Source organism: Misgurnus anguillicaudatus, chromosome 4, assembly GCF_027580225.2.
Source record: "Misgurnus anguillicaudatus chromosome 4, ASM2758022v2, whole genome shotgun sequence".
Taxonomy (NCBI): Eukaryota; Metazoa; Chordata; class Actinopteri; order Cypriniformes; family Cobitidae; genus Misgurnus; species Misgurnus anguillicaudatus.
Window position 1 is genome coordinate 8,284,452 of NC_073340.2, and position 19,861 is coordinate 8,304,312.

General features: G+C 35.4%; 2 protein-coding genes across 5 annotated transcripts in view; both read left to right on the top strand.

Annotated features, from left to right (window-relative positions):
• Nucleotides 1-340: 340 nt before the first annotated feature.
• Nucleotides 341-4,127, top strand: LOC129420554 (sulfotransferase 2B1). Its single transcript, XM_055175506.2, has 6 exons — nt 341-593; nt 1,668-1,879; nt 1,975-2,101; nt 2,448-2,536; nt 3,698-3,878; nt 3,989-4,127. Exons 1-6 carry the CDS (start codon nt 455-457, stop codon nt 4,096-4,098), a joined length of 858 nt encoding a protein of 285 aa, XP_055031481.1. The 5' UTR covers nt 341-454; the 3' UTR covers nt 4,099-4,127.
• A 1,817-nt stretch (nt 4,128-5,944) lies between these two features.
• The window catches only part of LOC129420559 (uncharacterized), an 82,716-nt gene continuing 68,799 nt past the window's right edge, over nt 5,945-19,861 (top strand). For 2 of the 4 annotated variants that reach the window (XM_073866615.1, XM_073866616.1), the window contains exons 1-6: nt 5,945-6,065; nt 6,435-6,615; nt 8,042-8,302; nt 8,422-8,655; nt 16,087-16,332; nt 19,595-19,834. In XM_073866615.1, the coding sequence (XP_073722716.1) occupies nt 6,504-6,615; nt 8,042-8,302; nt 8,422-8,655; nt 16,087-16,332; nt 19,595-19,834 (1,093 nt within the window). In that variant the 5' untranslated portion in view covers nt 5,945-6,065; nt 6,435-6,503. Of the gene's footprint in view, nt 6,066-6,434; nt 6,616-8,041; nt 8,303-8,421; nt 8,656-13,247; nt 13,271-13,318; nt 13,489-16,086; nt 16,333-19,594; nt 19,835-19,861 lie in introns of those variants that run through there. The other 2 variants (XM_073866618.1, XM_073866617.1) reach the window with 2 other exon arrangements.

A 19,861-nucleotide genomic window follows, 5' to 3' on the forward strand; every position in this document is an offset into this window, starting at 1 on the left:
AGCTAAGTTATTATGACAAAAATGTATACATTGCAAAATGCCCAAATATAAATGTACTTTAGGTTCTTCATGTCTTGAGGAACCTCGTGTCTTATTTTGTATAAGGTCTTTAAAATAAACATACTTTAAAATATATGTTTAAGGTTTTATAAAGTAAAATGCTTTACTGTTTATGTTACTTTATTCTGAAATAATAACTGTGGGTCTAATCTATGGGTTTAGATTATTTAACTGCTTTCTAGACTTTTTTGGAGAGAGTCGTTATTTGTGTTGCCTTACATGAACTTTGGATTCAGAGATATGATGATGTGCCAATACAACAGAGGAGGAGTTACTCGCTATCACATAGAGAAAGAAACTATTCCGCCCGAATCTCTGGTTGAGATTTGAATGACTTCTTGTTCAAGGTCTTACATGAACAATTCATTTGTTTATTTCTTGTGTAGTTTAGAAAATGACAGAGGCAGAGTTGTACACTGTATATAAAGGGATGTACCTCCCAACAACTTTGCACCCTCCCGAAAGTCTGAAATACTATGAGGACTTCACTTTTCGCCCGGATGACATCCTGATTGTGACTTATCCTAAATCTGGTAAGTTTGTATGGTTGAACACTGTTTATTTGACTTAGCCATTAAGCAAATAATGAAAGTGTAGTGACTATGGTTTTTGGCATATTGATTACCATTTGTAATGGTTGTAAATACCCATAAAACTATAATTACTGTATAGCAATATCATTGTAAAAAAATATTACACAACTTACGATAAGGCTATATTTGTTAACATTATGCTGGTCAAAAATTAATTGTGATTAATTGCATAGAAAAAAATCATTTTTGCATAATATGTGTGTGTGTACTGTGCGTAATTATTATAGAATATATAAATAAATAAAAATATATATATATATATATTATTTTTAATGTATATATAATATATAATATATATTCCATGTGTAAATGTTTCTTAAATACATACATGAATGTGTGTGTATTTATATACATAATAATTACACACAGCACACACTCTTATATTATGCCAAAAATTACTTTTATTTTGTATGCAATTAATCGCGATTATCTTTGCCCAGCACATGAAAACCTATATTGCTTATTGTTACTTTATGTCAATACAGTTAATTATGTTAGTTCATTAATGTTAAATACAAGTTTTAATTAAAAAAAAAAAATTAGGAAATGCTAAGAATTAACATGAATTAAGATTAATAAATGCTATTGTTCATGTTAGTGAATGCATTAACTAATTGTTAACACATAACTGTTTTGTAAAGTGTTACTTTTTTATTTGTAGTAAACTCATGGTTAAATTTTTATTGAAATGTAACAACATGTATCAGACAGTGTTCTTTCACATACAGGATTAACTTTGGTCCTCTTTAAGTTTCTGCCAAAATACCACAAACATTTGTATACAAGATAAAAATGTAAAAAAAAAACATTATAGGAATTCTTTACATTTTAATGCAGAATATTTCTTAAACGTTTTATTTATGTAAGTATTTGGTCCTGCAGTGTTGTCTAATGCTCATCATAGCAATACAAAACCTTTCCTTGTTGTCTGTATTGTCAAAACATTGCAGGTGAATGTTTTTTCATGTTACAAACAGAAAGAGTCATTAGTTTATTGTTTCTACCTGGTCGCAGGTACGACATGGATGCAGGAGATCGTGCCTCTGATAGTTAGTGAAGGAGATTTCACTCCCGTACTGACTGTCCCAAACTGGGACAGAGTCCCATGGCTGGAGGAACATCGGGCGATGTTGCTCAATCTAGAGGAACGACCCTCGCCTCGCATCTTTGCAACTCACTATCATCGGCAAATGATGAACGAGTCTTTCTTCAAAATAAAGCCAAGGGTAAAATTTTTTACAAAAGTTATTTACATTTTTAGCAACGGTCATTGCAAAATGCCAGAATATAAATGTACTTTATGCATTCAAATGTACTTCAGGTTCTTCATGTCTTGAGGAATCCCAAAGACGTGTTCACATCTTCATTCCACTATTATGGGATGGCCTCATATCTGGTGAACCCAGGAACCCAAGATGAGTTCATGGAGAAATTCCTTGATGGAAAAAGTATGAATTTGATCTTTATTCAGTCCTATCTGTGTGGGGTTGGCATGTTCTCTCTGTGTCTCTAAAGACATGCAATTACCTAAGTGATAAAGACATACATTATGGAAGAGTTATTCTGCTTTTAGTAGAGCATCTTTTCATAGATCCATTGCATGTCTTCAAATTGAATATTTCATGTACATTAGAGTTGTGTTAGAAATGGAAACTCATCATTACATTTGGATTAATTAATGTTTATGTATTAATATGCTTGATGTATCAGTATTATGTAAAGTGTCTTCCTTGCACTTAAAAACATTATCACACCAAATATTTTACATTTGGGGACATGCTTTTCTTTTTCCAGTCATGTTTGGTTCCTGGTTCGATCATGTAAAAGGGTGGCTGAATGCTGAGGAACCCACACTGCACATTTTTTATGAAGAAATGATAGCTGTAAGTATACCAGGAATCAAACTACAGTAATGTGCAAGTGTCCGTTTTTTATTATTATTTATAACACAGTTTTTGGGGGAAAATACAAATGAAGAGTTCAGATGCAAATCCCTGACACGTTTTCCTGTAAGTGAGCATTTTTATCTGACTCTTATGTTTAGGTTCATTAATGTCACTTTATTGAAAATGTTGAAATGTCAGTAATGGAAATGCCTTTTTTCACAAATGTCACTTTATCATTTGTCTTTCTTAGTGCATGTAAGCTCTTTTTGTCAAAAACCTCCTTTTCAAAAATGAAAAGTAAACAGTTGCAAAATCACCGAAAGGGGATATATCATGAAAATCTGAGCTTTTCTATGTTTAAGTGCTATTATTGGGTCCCTAATGCTTCTATCAACCTTGAAAATGTGAAAAAGATCAACCCAGAAACCTAGTTTTGGTAAACCATTCCTGCAAAACAGGTCATTGAAATTTGGCTCCCCTTGTGATGTCAGAAGGGGATAAAACCTTTATCTGCACCATCCAACCACGGCACTGCCATTTAGTGCAGAGATCAGCTCATTTGCATTTAAAAGGACATACACAAAGTGACAATTTTAAGATCTTATAATAAATTATCTGTAGGGTATTTTGATCTAAAACTTCACATATGTACTCTGGGTACACCAAATATTTATTTGACATCTTTAAAAAAAAAAGTATTGTGAAATGTCCCCTTTAAGATGTACTGAGCCCCTAAGATGACATTGGAGTAATAAAATCAAAAGTTTAGTTTCATGTGCTCACACAAAACCTTCATGTGCAGGATTTTGTTTAAGTTTAGTTTCGCGTGCAAAGCGAAAGTCGAAACATTGCAAATGACAAAAGTCAAAAGGTAAAAAATTAAGAAAATTAACCACACATTTGGGGGTGCTGTGATCTATATGGCAGGTGTCCAAGTACAAAAATTGTTATGATGTTTAACGTACATTTAAAATATTTAAATAGGCTGAAGCTTGGATTAAGCGGATTTGAAGCGAAGTATTTGATAAACGTATAGGTGCCAAGAGCATTTGGTTAATATTATTATCTTATTTATTGATGGATGGAGCCGCTTTTGCATTGAAATCAGCGTAAGATTGCTTTTTGTTTTCTAACTTGAAAATTTTAAACCTTTAACAGGATCTGAAGGCATCTGTGGAGAAAATCGCCAAGTTTCTTGGAAAATCTCTGAGCGCAGAAGTAATCGAGAAAATTGCTGACAAGTGTGTTTTCAAGAACATGAAGCAAAACAAGATGTCCAACTATTCTCTGGTTCCACAAGAGTTCATGGATCAAAAGAAAACTGAATTTTTGAGAAAGGGTAAAATATGCAATATTTTATAACACATACATCTCCCTTGCCACAAATGTATTATTGAAAAGATATTGTGATTGTTTCAAAACCATTTCTTGTGTTTTTGTTTCTATCAGGAATTGCAGGTGACTGGAAGAATCATTTCACTGAGGCTCAAGAGCAGCGGTTTAATGCTGTGTACAAAGACAAAATCAAAGATGTGAAATTCAAATTTATGTGGGACTGAAATAAATCTATTTATTCTTACCTGCTAAACCCTTTAATTCATTTTATATATTACTGCAGACATTAGCTTTAAAGCAATAGTTCATCCAAGTATGAAGATTGTTTGATGATTTATGCCATCCCAGAAGTATGAGACTTCCTTTTTCAGTTGAATAAACATATATATATTTTTTAATTAAAATCTTTTTAAATTTGGGTCAACTTATTCAAAAAGCACATCCATCAAATGACTCCAGTAGGTTATGTCTTGATGAAGCGAACCGATAAGGTAGTGGGGAAAACTATTAATATTTTAAGTTTATGTCCATCTATGTAAGCCAAACAAATGTATGTATTTTTGTAAATGTTTGTTTAAATACCAATCGATTTAATATTATCCATCTATGTATCCTTTTAAATTTCCGGAGACTTGTAAACAGGGTGCATAAACAGAATAAAATTACATTTGTGACAGATGTTTTATTTAGCTTTTTCAGCATTTTTTTTTTTTACATCAGTTAACATGTCAGTGTTATCAAATTGACATTGTATGAACAAGACAGTCAAAATGTTTAGCCATGTTGTCAATATGACAAGATTAGACAATTATAGATGTCAGTATTTTCTGATAATTGTAAATGAATATGGTGTCAGCGGCGGGCCTTGCTTGAATCCGAGAATAAGACTTTAAGAGAATGGACAGTATTTACTTGAGGTCTTGAAACACAAACTCAAAACGCAGGTCTCAAAAGGTAACAAACTACTCCAATAACAAAGAGTTTCCAAGCAAGTAGGTCACAAGGTATTTGCCAAAAGTCTCTCAATAAAATCCTAGACCAGAGTTACAGCAAACAAAAGAATTTCAAGACTGAGCAAAGATACAAAAGCTTTGTCTTTTATAAACTCACACAAATACTAGATACAGCAGGTGATATCAATAAGATAATCATAATCAAAGGGAAGTGGTGGAAGGCCTTGTGTTCTCCGTCTCCCTCTGCTGGACGGACCGTGGTGTGACACATGGCTGCTTTTACAATTTCAACAGTATGAAGTTACTCATTGTTGTAAAATATTATTTGCAAGAAGATGGACAGAATTCGTATTTACACCTTTACGTTTTCTGTAAACACAGTGAGTAACACACATTGTGGTATTGAATAAATCATATTTTGCAGTACAAATACAAAAGCAAAACTAGAAAGGTTCACTGTATAATGTAAAAAAAAAATCAAATCAAAACTCAGAATGTTCTCCTGATGGACATCCTGCTGTCCAAGGCTGTCAGGTAGGCTAGATTCTCATCCACATCAAAACAGAAATCTTTCCTCCCACGTAGCAATAATCACTCAGAATGTCTTATACAGTCATCTAACAATTCACACATTCATTCCCTTTTAGCAATTTATCAATTCAGTTCACATTTACAAAAGTCTATAAAACAATAAATAAATAAATGGAAAAACAGATTATGACAAAAAGGTCAACCATTCTGCATGTCATGATGACTTATGCGATGAACAAATTCCTAAAGGTGTAAGACTATTCAACAGCAACCAGAATAATGTATTTTGATGAAAATGGCAAAAGCAATTGAAAATGTAGCAAACAGCAGACCATTGTATCATCTGTATGAGTGTAAGCTTTTGCAATTAGTTCATCATAACAATGAGAATTTGCTCTTATGTTGTGCACAACTGACTTGATGACGTGGACGTTTAACAAAATGTTTTGAAAATGTAATTTCTGATCTGAGAAAAGCTCCAAAGCGCCTTAGAAAACTTTCCTGTCAAAATGACTTTTATAACAGTTTATTTATTTTGGAGTATATACTCCACACCGCTATGGGGCGATGATGCCTCTCAGATGTTAAATTCATACTGAAGTCTTTCAAAGACAAACCAGCTGATTAAAAACAACACGCGCTCTGCCCGCCGCGCGCTCACACACTGACTGCAATGCACTGAAGAATAAAGACAGCGACTACAACTGGTTAGGGTTTATCTCAGCTTGTGTGCTTTAAAAGTTTTTATACAGTATGTTTATTTTAACAGACAAGATGTATAACATTTACTGTGGTACTTATTTTGGCTGTAACCCCCCAACCATTTCGTCTGTGTGTTTTTTTTACGTATATTTTGCTCACTTTCAGCATATTTCATATATGGCATATTACGAAAGCAGTTTATGGCAAGATACATTTTCATCAGTCTGATACAAATAAACTGATTTGTATCATGAAGAAAATGAAAAATACTATTGTTAGTCAGTTTAAAAATAAACCATATTAGGTACAGTTTAGAGATGCAAAAAGAGCACGAGGACACATTTCATTGATATCGTTTTGTTTTGAATTCACAGTGAAGTATACACTAACGTTATACCAGGAGAAAACATTGATCTACATGAGAAAAGAAAGTACAGAAGACAATGGCAGACAAATTTGGAAGGAGAATTGACTCTGAAAGAGGTCAAAGGTCTCTGAGGTCTTTCTCCGACCAGGATGATGAAGAAATATCCTCGACTTCAGGAACAAATCAAAGTATTGTACATTTTATTTCTTCTGGTTAAGTAACCCTTTGATGCAGTTTAAAGTGTATGCCATAGGAATTTTATCACGTCCTAAAACTCAGTTTTAAGAAACTGTATTATTGTATAATGCTGAAAAATTAAAATATGCATTGCATTCTGAATCTGTCAAATAAATCTTTGGTGTCCCCAGAGTACATATGTGAAGTTCTAGCTCAAGATATCATATAGATCATTTATTATAACAAGTTAAAATGGACACTTTGTAGGTGTGAGCAAAAATTAGCATTTTTGGGTATTTCCTTTTAAATGCAAATGAGCTGATCTCTGCACTAAATGGCAGTGCTGTGGTTGGATAGTGCAGATTAAGGGGCGGTATTATCTCCTTCTGACATCACAAGGGGAACCAGATTTCGATGAAATATTTTTTCACATTCTTGCAGAGAATGGTTTACCAAAACTAAGTTACTGGGTTGATCTTTATCACATTTTCTAGGTTAATAGACGCAATGGGGACCCAATTATAACACTTAAACATGCAGGAAAAGTCAGATTTTCATTATATGTCCTTTTTAAAACAATGGCTGCGTCCGAATTTGCCTACTTCCATAGTAGGCAAAAAGCTGTAGGTGAGGCAAGTAATATATCCAGATACATATTATTTCAAAAACGGCAAAAAAGTAGGCAAAAAGTACCCGGATGATCTACTACTCAAAGTAAGGTCTCAAAGTATTCAGTGGTTTTCCATCTGAGGTCTGCAGCCTCCGGAGGTCACATTTCTAGGCTGCATACGTCATTGACTATCAGAATATTAACTCTTAATTATAAAGTTGATTGTTATTCTCTTCCTGTTATTCTATTCAAATGCAAATACATATATTAAACAGCTGTCCCTTGTGGTTAGATTGAGATGGTTTAACGTCATTCCAGTTAACGACTAACTTGTTGTTAAAGGCGCTCAAGGCAAATCTGTGTGCCGTTACTTTTTGTTGATGTTTGAACTGTTACAGTTTGATTAGCGGACAGGCAGCAAGCAGATCGTGAGGAGATGTTTGCTGTATGTAACAAAACATGTTTTATAGTCTAAAACGCTTGAATTTGCTTAGAGCACCTTTAAGATGGCGTATGTAACAACGTTGATGTATCAACGTGGCAGATATTGCATCCGAATTCATTCATACTATCCATGTTCATAATATTGTACCTACTGTTTTAATGGTCGATGAGTAGGTACTTCATCTAATTCAGTTTCTACTGTCACAGTATGCGATTTCGGACGCAGCCAATATCTTCTGAAACTTTCGTATTTGTAATAAAATGTTGATTTCTCTTTCTAATTATAGCTTGTTGAGTGAATACGTATTTTTTGTTGTGCATTTTATCTACATTTGTACATAGGCAAAAATGTTGATGTTACTAATGAAATATTGGTTTATCAGGCACCTCACTGGAAGTACTAAAACAGGAAGTTGTCAGCCTGATACAATCTTTCCCAGAGGGGGTTGAGGTGTCCAGATTGACATGTATGTACAGGAGGGTCTATGGCAAACGATTTGGACCCTTGACCAATTACGGTTTGGCAGGCATCCAGGGCCTCTTGGATGACCTTGGTGACCAACTCTGTGTGGAAAGGATCTACAATAAAAACATGATCAAACCACTAGTACAAGTTCAAAAGCTGCCATTTCCCTCCGTTGAAGGTATGGTCATACATTTTTTTGTTCTTTATTTAGCGCTTAAAATAAATGGCTTGGCAAGTTATATTAGTGTATTATGTCTAGCGTTTCTATTCTAAATGCTGATTTGTGTTTGTTTACAGATGACGCTCCTAAGAGAGCAATTTGTAAGAGAGTTATCAAAATTGTGAGGAAGCACCGTGAAGGAATTTGCCTTAAAAAGTTAGCGCAGACTTTTGCTCAGAAGTTTCAACAGGAGCTTTTGCCAACTGAATTTGGATTCCCATCAATGGAAGCTTTTGTGTCGTCTCTTGAGGGCCTCCAGGTGGAAGATGGCAAGGCCCTTCACAGGTGTCACACAGTTGCACGTCTATCAGGTACTGATGTCACGGTATTGCATCATTTTAGTATGGATTTAGTCACTGCATGTCTGGTTTTGCCAAGTAAGACAAGTTTCTTGGTTTGCATCTTTGTTGGTCATGTACCAATGGGATATAAGCCCCTAACCCAGTCTTTACAGGAATAGTCAATTTTCTTTAAAGAAAAATCCAGATTATTTACTCACCACCATGTCATCCAAAATGTTGATGTCTTTCTTTGTTCAGTCCAGAAGAAATTATGTTTTTTGAGGAAAACATTCCAGGATTTTTCTCATTTTAATGGACTTTTATGGACACCAACACTCAACACTCAACTCAACACTCAACAGTTTTTTTCAACGGAGCCTCAAAGGACCACAAACAATCCCAAACGAGGCACAAGGGTCTTATCTAACGAAACGATTGTCATTTTTGACAATACAAATAACAAATATGCTCTTTTGGACCACAACTTTTCGTCTAGATCCGGTCCAGCGCGACCTAACGTAAATGCGTGGTGACGTAGGGAGGTCACGTGTTACATATATAAAATGCACATTTGCGGACCATTTTAAACAATAAACTGACACAAAGACATTAATTAGTATCAGTTGACATACAACAACGTCAGAATGGTCCTCTTTCAACACACTTGTAAACACTGGGGCGGAGTTTCGCATTCTTCCTCTGTGACCTCTTGACGTCATGACGTATTGCGTGGGGTCATGCTGACGCTTTCAGGACTGTATCTAGACGAGAAGTTGTGGTTTAAAAGTGTATATTTGTTATTTTTCTTGTCAAAAATGACAATCGTTTTGTTGGATAAGACACTTATGCCTCGTTTGGGATTGTTTATAGTCCTTTGAAACTCCGTTGAAAAAAACTGTTACGTGTTGAGTTAAGTATTAATTGTTGGTGTCTAAAAATTAAGTCAGAGAGATGTTGGTTTTGCCGGTTGTTAATGATTAACAGCTGTGAATGAACACAACGTGCAGTCACGTCACAGGAAACTAAGTACACAGTGTCCCAATGTGAAGTGTGCTAGGGTCCTTACCAGTGCCTGTACCTGTGTACACGATGTACTGACACAACCTCGAGTCACTTAAGGAAAATTTTGTAAAAGGTATTCAGTAAAGAAAGATTTCTGAATGTTTAAACATAGTAAAATGTATAATAAAATCACCAGTTAGGCCTGGTTTATGAAAATGACTTCAGCTTTTAACAGGTAAAGATTATGTCACAGTTTTATTTCACATTTTATTGTCTTTGAAACAAATTTTATATAAGAATTATAAGCATCTGTAATGCATCTACTTTACATCAGTAGTTTATAGGAATGGGACGGTATGAAAATTTCATATCATGATTATAGTGACCAAAGTTATCACGTTATCAATATTATCATGGTTTTGTTAAAATGAGATGGAAATGTTCAAAAAGAACTGATACACATGCTAAAAACATTTGAACACGTTTTATTTTTGAAAATCACAATTTAATATTTCATGTCCCTGAAATTATTTCTGTAATAAATTATTTAATAAATAAATCTGTCTAATAAGTTTACAGTGAATGAATACAATACATTATCCCTTAAGTGCCTTCTTGTGCAAACGTATGTTGCATGTGCGTGCCGGGGTCAAACTGATTCTGGCTGGACAGGAAATCACGGTAATCAAACACGGTTGTAATGATAATGAAATTTTAACCGATAAAACTAACATCAGGACATTTTATCGTGGTTAATCGTGAAACCGGTAATTGTCCCATTCTTAGGTGGATCCACTGATCTATATAAATGACTGGATTGCGCATGACGTCACACTTGTGAAGCCACCGCGCCGCCATGTTGGTATACCCAAACGTTCTATTAAATCAATGGACGTTATCAGATTTTAATGATAAAACATCACTTTACTCGTCTTCGTTTTTATATGTGAAGTTACCCTGTACATTATTACAACACAAACGTCCTAAGCATGTACATAATTATTTACTGAAAGTTGTACATTTTGCGTTTTAATCAGTTATTATACATTCATCTTAATTACAGTATCAGATCAGCAGACAGACCGCAGCATATTTAGTATTAATGACAATAAACGTGCTCATTCTGAAATCTAAATAAATAATCATGCTTTGTACCGTATGTGCATGCAATAATTTGCTAGTTTTGTAATTATGTTATCTAAACTTACAAGTTACCTAAACTAATTTAGATAAATAACGCTGTCACAGTGTAGCTGAATGTCAAACAAAACTTTATTTATACCCGTGTCATTAACAAATGCAACAGACACACTCACATTAACGTTTTTTTATAAATCCATTATCCTGCCCGATTAAAGCATAAACATTGCAAATAACACCAGAATTAACAAATAATTAACGTACACATATCATAAAAATTAACCTTGTGTAACTGATATGCTGTAAAGGGTGTAAATTTTGATCATGATTTTGAATGGAAGTCAATGACGCTCTCTGCCGGTTGGGTATACCAAGATGGCGGCTCGAACTCTGTGCTGGCTTCACCTCACGCAGTTACGTCAAGCGTTCTATGCGCAATCCAGTCATTTATATAGATCAGTGGGTGGATCCCCTTTGTGGCCATTCAGAAATCTACTCATAGCAATTTGGTTTTAATAGTTTTTCGTAAACATTTGTATTCTGAGACAATATCTAATTAAATATCTATACAATTAATTAAATATGTAATTATGCATATACACATAATGGGGAGGTGATCTTCCCAAAAAAATTTTTACAATCTTTATAGCAAACTATCATGATTTACAAATTAGAGATGTACTGGAACTTTGCAAAATTTTAAAACATTTTGCATTGAAGAATCAGATGTCAAAATGGTTAATAATACCCCAGTAAACTTTATTTTAAATATTTAAGTTATAATCAGCAGCCTATAAGCAATATACCATAAATAAGCTCAAATAAGTAAAATTGAAAGAGCACCAAATATTGTAGGCAACAGTTTACTTCCTGAGATTGGTGATCTAGACAAGACTGACATTATCATAATTCCTCCCACTTTGACTCGCAGCCTGTAAGTTAACTCCTGTTATTACACGGCCCTCTGGAATGCTTGATTCTGATTGGTCAGTTGAGACATTGGCAGGTTCGTTCTTTTCAAATTATAACCGCTCCAAAGTAATAACGCATAGCCGCCACTACTTGTATGTTTAAAATCCCTCCGCACCAACAAAGATTACCGTTTGGCGCCATCTTGTGACAAACACTGGACAACCACAATTAACAATGGAAAATTTTGACATTCATTTTAACATGTACGGAAAAAACAAACCATTTAAACAGTGGATAGATTTGGACGATTCAAATGGCTCCCCAATTAAGACGAAAAAAACGAAAATTGAACTACGAAGAACAAACAACGACAAGACACAGAGAGCTTACTGAGACTGAACTTGACAAAATAGAGCATGACAGCTACGAAGTCAACACACAAAAAATACAGAACGGGCAATAAAACTTCTCAAAGACTGGCTAAAAGAGGAAAAAAATGGAGACAGACAAGTATGAAGCAGAGGATCTTAATAAGGTATTACGATCATTTTATGCATCTGTTCAGTTTCGCGGAAGGATAAAAATGTTAATTTAAAACAAATATGCCAATAAAATGTTTCAAATTCATATTCATGTCCAGTTTTTCCTTATGTGGCAAGTAGCCGTGTAATAAGCGGCTTCGCTTCGCGTCGGGTCCTGATCACACTGTCGGGGCTTATTTCGCGATAACTACAGGCTGCCTCTACGTTATCCCTTACTTAGCATTGCATTGTGAACATATCTTTCAAACATAGTAAGGAGCGTCACATTTCCGGCTGACGTCAGAGGTATTTAGGCCAATCACAACGTACAGATTCCCAATCCCAGGTAGTAAACTGTTGATTACAATCCGTGTGTTTGTTGTAGTCCAAGAAAAGAGATTTATGTTGGAGAGGATAACTCGCGTCATTGCTTACTTTGGGGTTTGTACCTTTTGTACACTTACACACCAAAGGAAACGTAAAAATGTGAATCGGACAATAGGTGCTCTACAAACAACTTGACTATGCCTGAGAAATAAACATGTCATTATAACCTATTCATTACCCCGTAAACCACATATACCACCCTCCCCAACCACACACAGACACAATATTTTTATGTCAGCCTTCAGCTCCCCTGCTTTCTAGATATTGGCATTGGTGCTTAAAATCCCCTGTTGTTTTTTCACTATCTGTTATGGAGGTTGCTTTAGATAAAGCAGCTACTATATGACCATATAGCTGACTGTTTCGTTTTATAAGCAGTTGCATAATGAGTCCGATCAAGCAGCGGTTATGAAGTATCATGTTTCAGTAAACGCAAGTATCTACTCACGGTCACCAGATAGAGGCTGAACAGAGTCACATGACTTCCCTAGCAACAGAAACCATTACAGTAGATCAACTGAGAGAGTGGGAAGGAAAACGAAACCTAAGGGTGTAACTTATGCCCTCCTCTATCATTCACCAAAACACAACACACTACATACACCACTCCCCGTGTTGACACGGCTGCTATGATCTGATAAAGTCTGGCATTTATAAGCATTTCTAACTCTGTGTTCAGACAGGTAGGGTATGCTTTTGACTTTAAGCCAATCTTTGTTTATGGCCGCGAAAGATTCCCCGTTTTCTAGAAATGAGACTTATAGCTGACAGTTTCAGTTTCTTTTCTTATCGTACAGTGTATATTTATTATGGTTAAGGGAGGAGTCTAGTATAAAATAGCACACAGTGGTATTGGTTGGTTGCTTTGGGCAGTCATCATTCAGTGAAGATGGTTTGGAAGGTCAGTAGTATTTATTTTAAATAAATTACATTTTGTCTTTTAATTAGATGTGTTTATTCGAGTTGTGTATTGTTTTATTTATGTATGTATGTAGTTTTATTTATTTAGTCACACTGTACTGTACATTTAGTGTTCATGTTACAGTAAAGTGCATTAGTAGAGTCATATGAATAACAGATCATTTATATGTAATGATTTTGTAAAACAGGTAAAGAATGATTGATGATTTGATTAATATGTATTGAACACAATTGTGATATGTAGTGTGTTAATTATAAATTGTGATCACAGACAGAGATTTAAATATATATAATTTATGTTAATGATATTCATTGAGAACACAATGCAACAAAATTAACCTCGTAATCTAATTATGAGATATTCACTCTGTCCGAAAACACATACTGGGACAATGGGTACTGAATTAGATGAAGTACCTACTCATCGACTGTTAAAGGAAAGTGTTCATTCGGTGGACACTTTACTATCCCGTGAGCCCCGGAAGAGGAGTTATCCAATGAAGAAGTTGGAAAATGTCGGGAACGCAGCTCTATACAAATGTAAATACATATATTAAACAGACATTGCGCTTGTTTAACGCCATTTCAGTTAATAACTAACTTGTTATTTTAAAAGAAAACACCACCATTTTTCAATATTTTACTATGTTCTTAACTCAGCCTGGATGAATTAATACATCCCTGTCTTTGTCCAATGCGTGCACTTAATCTTTGTACAGCGCTTCGTGAATGTGTTAGCATTTAGCCTAGCCCCATTCATTCCTTAGGATCCAAACAAAAGTTTAATTTTGTGCCACCATACTTACTGTAAAAATAGGGAACTTACTTTAATACTTACTTTAAATAGGGAAAACATGGAAGTGTTTGGTGGCTTCTAAATTCATCCCTGTTGAGGTAAGAACATAGTAAAATATATTGAAAAACGGTGGTGTTTTCCTTTAAAACAACAAGTTAGTCATTAACTGAAATGGCGTTAAACAAGCGCAATGTCTGTTTAATATATGTATTTACATTTCAATAGAGCTGCGTTACCACTTTCCGACATCCCGGGCTCACGGGATAGTAATGTGTCCACCGAATGAACACTTTAGGATCTTGCCAGAAGTAGATCATCTGGTTCCTTTCGCCTACTGTTTTTCAAATACTATGAATTTGGACATACTACTAACCTCGCCGACTGCTTTTCGCTTCCTTTCTATCCACCTTATTTATGATGTAAATGTGGGCATTGCCATCTTTGTGGTCCTTTGTGTAAGACTTCCGGTGAGCCACTAAAGCTAATGGTAGTCTATTGCGAAGGACATGAGTATGCCGTTTTGACTGGCTAGTTAATGTTTACTATGAAATCCAGGAAGACCGGCATATTTGTGCAGTTAGGGGTTGCCATAATACCTAATACAAACACAGTAAATCTCTACAAAACATTTGTTTTAACCATAATACACCCACAAGAGCCGAATATGTATGTGGCGCACATGCACCCATTAACTGTATCCACACATCCATCCAGTAAAACCTTTCATAGACACTGCCAGTGAACAATAAATACAATAGTTGTTCAAAAACAACTAATATTATGCTGAAAAAAATATGCTTTATTTTTTTGCTACTATATATTATTACAAAAATTGCGATTACAATATTAGATTATATATGACATAAACTGCTTATTAGTTAATGTTTATTATAGTTCTTAAAGTGTTTGCACATACTTATCATATGTTTTAATTGAAAAAAAAAATCATTTCCTAAACACATGACTCCATCTAGATTAATTGTGCAGCACTACTGAATACATGTAGTAGTTTAATATGTTTATTATGGTTTGTTCAAATAACTTACAATGTGTTGAATGAAAAAAGATGCTGCAGACTGTCGGACTGCGTGAAGCTTGATGTGTCGCCATAAAATCTCAAACAAGTAGATTAAAAATTATCGTTTAAAAAAAACTAATACCAGATGGACAGTTGTGACGTTTTAAACTATCGCCTGAAAAGGTTAAAAACACAGTCTTGTTTTTTTCCCATGTACAAACTCTCGACTGACTTTCCCATTGTAAAGATACTGGTATGCCTCTGTGCTTTTATTGTTGTGCATTGAAGACCCATCACCCCTGAGCAACAACACAAAATAATTGAACATATCTTCATATGATATATCAGGCCACTTCTTAATTTCACCTTCACACTGGTTCATACATGGCAGCAGGTATAGTCAATATTTACCATAACTGTTTAAATCATGTTTTATGCGTGCTCCCACTACACTGTTTCTACCGGCTGGCTATTGAAACGGACTTCTCGCACAAAGCAAGGAAATACATCGCATCACTCACTTCTGTGTTTAAAAATAAAGGGGGATAGTATGGAAGTAGGTGGTTTCGGATGCAGCGTTGGAGAATCAAAGTATGATTTCACTCTTTGAAATGATGACCTTACTCATTCAATATTAAAGATATCAAGGTTATATTTGACAGAATGTTCTTGATATTATGCAGGATAATTTTTATGTGAAAAATAGTAAATCACAAAAAAATTACAGTTTTTACTTCAAATACTTGTATTGTGTATGTTTACAGATATAAAAATGGGTGACGCTGCTAATACAGGAATTGGTAAGAGAGTTATCAAGACTGTGAAGAAGCAATCTGAAGGAATTTGCCTTAGTAAGATTGCAGAGATTTTTGCTCAGAAATATAAACAGGAGCTTTCGCCAACTGAACTTGGATTCCCGTCAATGGAAGCGTTTGTGACGTCTCTCAAGGGCCTGCATGTGGAAGATGGCAGGGTCTTTCACAGGATTAACATGTACAATCCTCTGGCAGGTACTGATATCACAGTATTTGCACATACTTATCATATGTTTTAAATGAGAAAAAAATAATTTCCTAAACACATGACTCCATCTAGTGCGTAAGAAGCGATGTAAATATATCTTAATAAAACGAAAACAATACTTAATACTAGGGCTGCATGATTTAGACAATTTTTCCCATTGCGGTTATTGCTGCTAATATTGCGATGTGCGGTTGCGATTATAATAAATGGTATCATGAGTCAACTTGATGGGTTTTCAGGAAAATCCACACACAGTTTAGTGATAATGCTAAAATGTGTATTTGTAAAACTAGAAATGCTTTAGAATTGCCACGTGATGTAGCAACTGCTCAGTGTCAGTAATCCTAAATCCAAAATACCGCCATACAACAGACGTAGAGTTTTTTTTTGCTACCAGATCACTGCAATTTTATATGGAGTTTATCACTGCATGTTCTGGCATGTAAGGCATTTTTATTGGTCCTGTTGAATGGTATATAACCTGCCCGGTCCTTAAAGGAGCAGTATGTAAGAAATTTATATCAATTAATCATAAAATGGCCCTGATATGTCACTAGGCATTAAAGCAATACTATGTCGTTTTTTTTAACTTTAAAAAATGTCTCTAAAATTATTTCAGTGATAGAACAACTTTTAACTGAACAAATTGTACTGTTGCTGCAACCCGAGCAGCCTCCTAGCTGCTACAAGCACACTCTGAAAGTGGCGGTGGAGGGTAGGGCACACAGCCCCGCCCCTCCCCCTGCCTGCAGAAGAGTGTCTGATACCAGGCACTGTTGCACTTTTCAACCACATGGGGGAGCTGTAAGTCATTTTTACATGGAAACTACATAGTGTTGCTTTAAGAAATCATTTTCATTTCAAATACTTATATCAGTGACAACAGTGGTCTGGCCAGGATATTGTCATTTAAAAAGTGGAGGTGCAGCCCTCAACTGATGTTTATGTTGTCATTTTGTGTATTGGCCACCAGTTGTGTGATTGCAGTACCAGTTTTAGCCACTAGTTTTGTTATTGAAATACCAGTTTTGGCCACAACTTTACATACTGTTCCTTTAACATTAGCACTAAACCTAACCTAAGGCTGTTGACTACGGAACATATTGAACTTGAAAATGTTGGTAGGTGGACTGAGTCACTCAAGGAAAATGTAAATTTAAAGTAGTATGTAAACATCTGTTATGTAAAATAGCTAATTCACGACAGCACTAAATTAAAAACAAACTGCAGTTTGTGTGATTTCTTTAATTTTTTGTTAAATGCGAAGATTTTTCAGATTTTGCCAGTTGAATGTTAACTTATGAGCTCAGCTGTACCATTTGATGAGAAATAAAATCAAAATCAATTTATTACAAAACAAAACAACAATACTAAACCATGAAAATGTGCTAAATGAAATAAATGTATACATAAAACTTAATGAATATAATTAATAAGTATTTAAGTAAATACTTCTGTAAAATACTCCCATTGTTAACATTTAAATTACACTTAATGATTATCTAATCAAAATAGCAAAAAATGTATTGCAGTGATAATAAAAAAGAACAGAAATTTTGTTTGATATGTTAATGTTGCCGACAGCTGCATAAAGTTCACAATCTCTTGTTATTAACTTAAAATACGCATCTTATCTGGCTAAATTATGGATAAAAGTAGCCAGCTGGATATAAACTAATGCATATAGATGGTAATAATCATGACATTAAGCATTTGGGTTGAATTTATCTGCGTGTTTTTTTGTGCAACCGTACCACTAATATTAGCATTCTGTCAGCCTTGACAACAAACTTAGGTTCCTGCTGTTGTTTCTCTGCTAATGCAGCATCTAGTCACAAATTAATTACTTTATAATGATATGAAGCAAAGCCACACCATTGCATTGACTTTTGATGATTTTTCCAATCATCTATCGGTGCCGATTAATCTGCAAAAATGATTTGGGCTACCTCTAATAAAATTGTTAATGTAAAATAAAGAAGTAATAAAGAGATTTGTTTTATTCATGTTCTCATATGAATTTATTTAGTGTTAATGTAACAAATGCAAGCATTATTCCAGTAAACTTCCGTTCACTTTTTGTTGGTTTTATGCTGCATTTACAACAACCGCGTTTGAGGCGTCAAAATCGCGTCTACCGCGCGTAGTTTGCCGCTTTAACAGTTTGAATGCACTTCACTCTACACGCGCAGAAAACAAGCATTTGACTCACGTCAGAGGCAAAATCCGCTTCTTGTGGGAGGGTCAAGTGTACGCGGTTGTCTGTTTGCAAGATGACTGATGTTGATCATGCATTTATCGAGACAGTTACCGGTTTGTATTTGGTCACCTTACTAATAAACGAAAATAAACGACGCCGGTCAATTAATGTCACGTGACTCAAAAGTGAAATGTGTATTACAACTTACCAGGTTGCCCGATGTCCTCACTGACACTCTTCCAAGCGAAGTCCTTTTTATTCCTGTCTATATAGAAATAAGAACTTGTGTCATATAGCTCCGGGTGACTGCTCACAGACAATATCAAGTGTTCCTTCATGTTGAATGAGTGACTCCGGGCAGGGCTGCCGCCACAGCAGCAAGCAGGCTCCGGATTGGTTAATGTGGTGCGAAAATCCGCCAAAGTTTAAGTTTTTCAATTCGGGCGTCAGCCGCAAATTCACGTCAATCGCAAAATGCACAAAAACCACCATTCGCGCGTACCGCGCCAGATGCTAAATTTGCGGCATTGGCGTGAACTACACACGCTCTGAGTAATAAAGTCTAATGCTGCATTTATACCAGCCATAGTAGATGCTTCAAGCACGAGTGATTTCAATGTAAATTCAATGTGAAGACGCGTTGACACGCGTCTGGAGGTCTTGCGGCGCGAATGAAGCATCTGCTGTGGCACGGTAGATGCAAATCATCCTCATTCGCGCCGCAAGACCTCCAGACGTGCGTCAACGCGTCTTCACATTGAATTTACATTGAAATCACTCGTGCTTGACGCCTCTACTCTGGCTGGTGTAAATGCAGCATTAGACTTTATTACTCAGAGTCGCCTGCTGTCTTGTAGTACAACGGTAGTCGTGTCAATTATAAATGCCTAATCTCGGGCCTCCAGTCAGTGGAGGCTTGCGTTGAGTAGCCATGCGAAAGTATAAACAAGGTTTTACTGTATAATTTCTAGGATATTTAAGTAATTACATATCTTGTTTTATTTGTGACATTTTCCAACATTTTTTGACATTGCTTTCATATTTTTCAGAGGCAGACTTTGAAAAAACATGTGAGGATGTTGTGGAGTTGGTAAAATGCTACCCAAACGGCATTCCTCTTTCTAGAATAGCCGCTTTATTTAAACAGACATACCACAGGCCTTTGAAAAAGAAACAACTAGGCTTCTCCTCAGTGGCACATTTCATTGACTCTCTCGGCAATCAGCTGTATGTAGACAATGGGCAAATCTACTACAGGAGTGCCAGGTCTGAAACTTCAACCCCTACAGGTACATGTCAGCTTGCATGGATCACAT

Bases quoted from the DNA above. Each gene is read 5' to 3' on its own strand.
- LOC129420554 (XM_055175506.2), top strand. From the start codon at position 455: ATGACAGAGGCAGAGTTGTACACTGTATATAAAGGGATGTACCTCCCA. The intron at 1,880-1,974 runs GTAAAATTTTTT...AATGTACTTCAG, and splicing joins TCTTCAAAATAAAGCCAAGG to GTTCTTCATGTCTTGAGGAA. The intron at 2,102-2,447 runs GTATGAATTTGA...TTCTTTTTCCAG, and splicing joins GAAATTCCTTGATGGAAAAA to TCATGTTTGGTTCCTGGTTC.